Source organism: Ailuropoda melanoleuca, chromosome 2 (assembly GCF_002007445.2).
Source record: "Ailuropoda melanoleuca isolate Jingjing chromosome 2, ASM200744v2, whole genome shotgun sequence".
NCBI classification, from domain to species: domain Eukaryota; kingdom Metazoa; phylum Chordata; class Mammalia; order Carnivora; family Ursidae; genus Ailuropoda; species Ailuropoda melanoleuca.
This window is the reverse complement of record NC_048219.1, coordinates 14138000-14143504: the sequence shown is the minus strand read 5'-3', so window position 1 is coordinate 14143504 and position 5505 is coordinate 14138000. Positions and strand designations below refer to the sequence as shown.

General features: G+C 50.5%; 1 protein-coding gene across 2 annotated transcripts; it reads left to right on the top strand.

Moving 5' to 3' along the window:
- On the top strand, window positions 1-5292 carry LSM10 (LSM10, U7 small nuclear RNA associated). Of its 2 annotated transcripts, none has more exons than XM_019805877.2 (2): window positions 1-2736; window positions 4520-5292. In XM_019805877.2, the coding sequence occupies exons 1-2, from the start codon at window positions 2604-2606 to the stop codon at window positions 4912-4914; spliced, it is 528 nt and encodes a 175-aa protein (XP_019661436.1). In that variant the 5' UTR covers window positions 1-2603; the 3' UTR covers window positions 4915-5292. The 2 variants fall into 2 exon arrangements, with proteins under 2 accessions (XP_019661436.1, XP_019661438.1); XM_019805879.2 differs by having other exon boundaries at window positions 2594-2865.
- Window positions 5293-5505: the final 213 nt, after the last annotated feature.

The following is a 5505-nucleotide window of genomic DNA, read 5'->3' as shown; positions in this document are numbered from 1 at the left end:
CAACTGAGGTATGCAGGCGCCCCAATAAATAAATCTTTTAAAAAAAATATGTTAGTCATTGATTCCTCCTCTTCCCGCCCACACTCCCAGATCTAATCAGCCTTCAGGGAGGCAGATTAGCTTGTTCAGTCTTTAACATTCAGCCCTTCTTTCCATTCCCTCTGCCACCATCTTCATTCAGATCCCAGTCACCTCACCACATTCATTAAGCCAGTGTTCCTCATATAACCGGCTTGTAGTGTGAAGCATTCGGGCCTCCTAAGGGCTTCTCTTTGTCTCAGCACCCAGGAGACTAGTAGGGGAGGAAGTAAGATTAACATAAGTATGGTGAATCGGCCTACGACAAGCAAACATACAGCAAGCAATATGTTACAGGGGTTAGAGGAAAGACATCACTCCCAAATGGGATAATCAGTGAAGACTTCAGAAAGGTACAGCAATTGAGCCAGGCTTTGAGGGAGGGATTGGATTTAACATCCAAAGATAAACAAGAGAGGATCCAAGGCAGATGCAGAAGGATAACAAAGGCAGAGGCAGGAGTGGAGGGCTTGTCTGAGTTGCTGAGTGGCTAGGCCTAACTAGAGAGGAGAGCACTGGATCTCAAATTTTAGCATGGTTGTGCAGATTTCCGAGCTCCGCTTCTGATTCCATGAAACAAAGCCTTCCATGAAGGGAACTTGTTCCCATACCACACTTTAAGAAACACTGGTTGAAGGGTTTTGAGTAGAGAACCTGAAAGAGATCCAGCTGGAACGTGAGTTGGAATCAGGTTCATGTCAGCATTGGAACATTTATTCTGCTAGTGAATCAAAAGTTTTCTTAGCAGGTAAATGATAAGATCATAACTATATTTTGAATCTGTTGGCAAATGATCATGAGACACAAAGACCAGTAAGATGGTTTTTTATAATGAATCAAATGAGAGAAAGAAGGTCTCAACTGGGTTGGTGGCAGTAAGAATGAAAAGACAAGTGAAGGGTGGGAGACCATTCTTCCAAGAATTTGCAGGGCTCAGTGACTGACAGGTGTAGGGAATCAAGAAATGGTCAAAGTTATCGTGTTTATTCAAGGTACCCAATTTGAGTAGCTGAAAAATGGTGGTAGCAACCACAGAAATAGAAAAATTCAGAGCAACAACTGATCTGGGATGGACTTGATAATCTGTCTTGTAGACATGCTGACTTTCAAGTACCACTAAGACATATGGGAGTAAGCAACAGACAGTTGGAAAATGGAGTTCCGTAGAGCAGTCTGGGCTGGTGAGCTAGACAAGAGACTCAGTACATAGTAGCAGGCAGCATGGACAGACGTGACCAGTTAGAGAGCAAGGCTGGGAACACAGCCTCAGAGAAAGCACACACATTAGGGAGCAGGAGAATAAAATGGGGTTTAAAAAAAGAGAGAGATGGAGAAGAAACAATCAGAAATCTGTGAAACCAAATTATACAGTGCCCCGGGGTGGGGGGGAGGAGAATGGTCATGAAGTTGGAAAAAGGACTACATTTGGAGAACCACAGGTGTAGAGGCCTTCTTGAGAAGTTCAACCGTGGAAGGTAGGAGAACAAGAGTAGCTTACATGGAGGACAAAGGCAGATTCTATTTTTAGGATGAGAAGAGACTAACTGTGATCTTTGGGAAAGGGGGAAGGCTCCTGGGGGAGCTGGAAATCAATGAATTAGAGAGTGAAGGAATGAAACAAACCTACCTCCTATGGACCCAGGTGCTTTCACATATGAATGAAGGTCAATTCTTAGACAGACATTACCTTGCTTTTTTCTAACAGGGAAATTGAGGCTTTTACCATGGCTATAGAATGACCTTTGAAAAATGTAAATCAGATCACGTCACACACACCCCCTTTGATAGCCCATCATTGCACTTCTAGTAAAACATGGGGAAACCTGGGCACAAAGAGGATGATTCACTTGTGCAAAGTCAGTTAGCAGGAAACAGATTTGAAGCTAGGTCCTGCCTCCAGAGCCTGCACTCCTAAACAGGTAATCCAAACCCCTTACCTTGGCTTACAAAGCCATAAGTGCTCGGGCTCTTGCCTTCCTCTCCCACCTCTTGGCATACCACTGTCCTGTCTTACTGGCTTCTCCGTTTTTCCAAACTGGCGAGCACATTTCTACCAGGGCTTTGCACAAACACTTCCCTCTAATTGCAGTGCTGCTTTCCTAGTTTTCACAAGTTGGCTTTATGTCATTGATCTCAGCTCAGATGTCACCTCAGGACATCCCTGATCATCCAGTAAAAGCCACCCAGTCACTATTACATCACCCTATTTTTATTCTCTGAAGGACTTTTTATCATTTTCTTGTTTTCTTATGGACGCCCGCCCCCAAGTAGATTTATGGGTCACTAGATCAGGGAGCTCGTCTCCTTGGTCACTGCTGTGTGTCCAGAGCCTGGGAGGGAGGCCTGACGCACGGCGAAGGCTCAATGAATATTTGTTGAAAGAATGAATGGCTCCAGTGTAGGAGACGCCCCAAGACGCAGGCCCAGAGTCGCCCGAGCGCGAGCACGCTGCCCGCGAGGCATTCTGGGGGTTGTAGTTCCGGGCGCGTCCGCGGTGGCGCGGGCCTTCCGCGGCCGCGCTCTCTATGCTCCAGGAGGACCAAGCGGCCCAGCTGTTGCCATGGCTTCTACGTCCCGCGGCGGGAGGGAGGCGACCCCTGCAAGAGCCCGCTAGCTTGGGCCGCGAAGTGGACCGGGAAGCGGAAGAAATCCGGTGCGGTGGGTCCGGGATCCTGGGGCGGAGCGCGGGGGCGCCGGAACCCCGGAGAGCGGCGGGGAGCGGGAGAAGCGCTTCCTTCCCTATTTGCTGACTAGAGCCCATCTCCCCACGCCCACCCTCACTGCTCCGTGAGTAAAGGGTCGTCGCCATCCCCATTTTCCCGCTGGGCGAACAGGTTGAAGCAGCTAAGCGGCTTGTTCGAGGGCGCTCTCCTGGGAAGTAGCAGAGTCCGTCCTAGAGCCGGGGACTGCCCCTTTGCAGTCCCCGGGCAGCCCTTAGCCTCATCAGGGCGCATTCTGGTGAAGCCTGGGTGGGGTCCTTACATTCCTCCGGCCCGACGCCCCCATCGGTGGTGTGGTCTGGCTTGCCACACTTAATGCCACCCTGCACAGCCCCGGTCGGGGTTGAATGAGGTCTTAGGGAGGGAAGTTCCACCACCTTCCACTGAGGGTCTGGAAAGAGTGGCTAGGTAAGACAGAGTTACATTAATACAACGTCAGGACGTGAGGAAAGCAAAGTACATTCTGTTAGCCTCTGGTTTAATAGATGTGGAAACAGGTTCAGAGATATTGAGTAATTATCCTAGGTTTACAGAGTTTGTGGGTGGAGTGAGGATTCCAACCTGTTTTTCTTTGCCTTCAAAACCTATGTGCCTTATATGCTGCCATGTTGGGGTTTTTTGGTTTTTTTGTTTTGTTTTGTTTTGTTTTTGCAATTTGCCAAAATTTCTACTTCCATGGTGGCTGCATGGTGTAGACCGGTCATTCCGGGAGCATGGGCCCCAGACCAGCAATATCAGTGTTAACTGAGAACATGTTAGAAGTTACCATTATTGGGCTGCACCTCAGACCTACTAAGTTTGAAACTGAGAGGTGAGCCCAGCATTCTGCGATTTAACAAGTCCTCCAGTGATTCCAATACACACTAACATTTGAGAGCTGGTAATTGATGTAGGGGTCAATACAAAGTGCAGATTCTTTCAGTTGGTCTGGGGAGAGACCACAGATTCTACATTCTTTTTTTTTTTTTAAGATTTTATTTATTTATTTGAGAGAGAGAGAGCTCACACACAAGCAGGGGAGGGGCAGAGGGAGAGGGAGAAGCAGGCTGTCCACTGAGCAAGGAGCCCAACGTGGGACTTGATCCTAGGACCCTGGGATCATAATCTGAGCCGAAGGCAGATGCTTAACCAACCGAGCCACGAGGCGCCCGAGATTCTGCATTCCCAGCAAGTCCCTGGGTGATGCTGAAAGTACTCATCCACAGACCATTCTTGAGTAGCAAGGGTGTAAACTACACTTTAGAGAACCACTTCTCAAACTTGGATGCACATCAGAATCACTCGTGGAGCTTTTAAAAATAGGATACCCAGGCCCCACCCTTGACCAAATGAATCAGAACATCTGAGGGGTGGCAGCAGGTAAAAACTCACTGGGTAATTCTAAGGTGCCGTGAGGGTTCAGAAGTAGCAGTGTGGGGTTGGGAGTAGACAGTGATAGATTTGAATCAACTATGTGACCTTGGGCAAGTCACTTCACATCTCTTGGTCATATTTTCCTTATTTGCAAAATGAGTAGAAGTAATTCTTGGCTTGCCTGGTAGCGTAAGGATTCCGTGAGGCGTGTGCACGAAGCACCTGGCACAGAAGGGGGTTCCGCAGGCACAGAGACTGGGGAGGTCGGCAGACTTGGAGAGGTCTGTGCCAGAGCCTAGTGGAGGTGAGTGGGCAGCTGCAGCCCCCAGCCTGCTACAGCCCCCGTCTGTGTGCTCCTCCTCCCACAGCCAGCAGCCTTCCGTGTGCAAGAATGGCAGTGAGCCACTCGGTGAAGGAGCGGACCATCTCTGAGAACAGCCTCATCATCCTGCTGCAGGGCCTCCAGGGCCAGGTGACCACCGTGGACCTGCGGGATGAGAGCGTGGCCCGCGGCCGCATCGACAATGTCGATGCGTTCATGAACATCCGCCTGGCCAACGTCACCTACACAGACCGCTGGGGGCATCGGGTCGCGCTGGATGACCTCTTCGTGACGGGCCGTAACGTCCGTTACGTCCACATCCCAGATGACGTGAACATCACGGCGACCATAGAGCGGCAGCTGCAGGTCATCCACCGGGTACGCAACTTCGGCAGCAAGGGCCAAGGCCGGCAGGAGTTTCCCTCCAAAAAGTATAAGTGAGCCTTGTCCTCGGCCAGCCTCTGTCCCCACTCAGGTTCCTCCAGAGTTCTACTGAGCCAGCCGCCTGCTACCCTCCCTGCCCGGAGCCGGGAAGGAACGTGGGGCCAGGCCAGAAACTGGTGTCTCCGACAGACGCCCCCTGTCCCAGCTGCCTTTCACAAGGTCCCGTCTCCTAGACTCACTTGGGGATCCTACTCAGCTGTCTGTGGCCTCGATCATCGACAGCAGAATCTGATGCACTGATTTAGGGAGTCTGCCACATAGTTTTCAGCCCTCTCCCAGTGAGGGTTCTCGAGTGTACTCAGCCTGAGCCAGCCCCGAGTGTTCCAGGTTCTCACAGTCCTGTTTGCTTTCTCATAAAAGTTCACTATGAACAAGTCCATGCCTCATGCTTTCCCTGATGTGTGCTGGGCTGCCTGTGCGTCCTACGTAGTGGGGCAGTGGTGCTCAAAGCTGGCAGCACATTGTCCCACCATAAGCTCTTCAGATGTAATCGGTCTGGGTGTAGCCTGGACATTGGGATTCTTTGTAAGTTTCTCAGGTGAGGGGTGCCCGGATGGCTCAGTCGGTTCAGTGTCTGCTTTCGGCTCA

Excerpts from the sequence above, each read along its gene's own strand:
- LSM10 (XM_019805877.2), top strand. The coding sequence starts at position 2,604 with ATGCTCCAGGAGGACCAAGCGGCCCAGCTGTTGCCATGGCTTCTACGT. Across the intron at positions 2,737-4,519 it reads AGCGGAAGAAATCCGGTGCG|CCAGCAGCCTTCCGTGTGCA; the intron begins GTGGGTCCGGGA and ends CTCCTCCCACAG.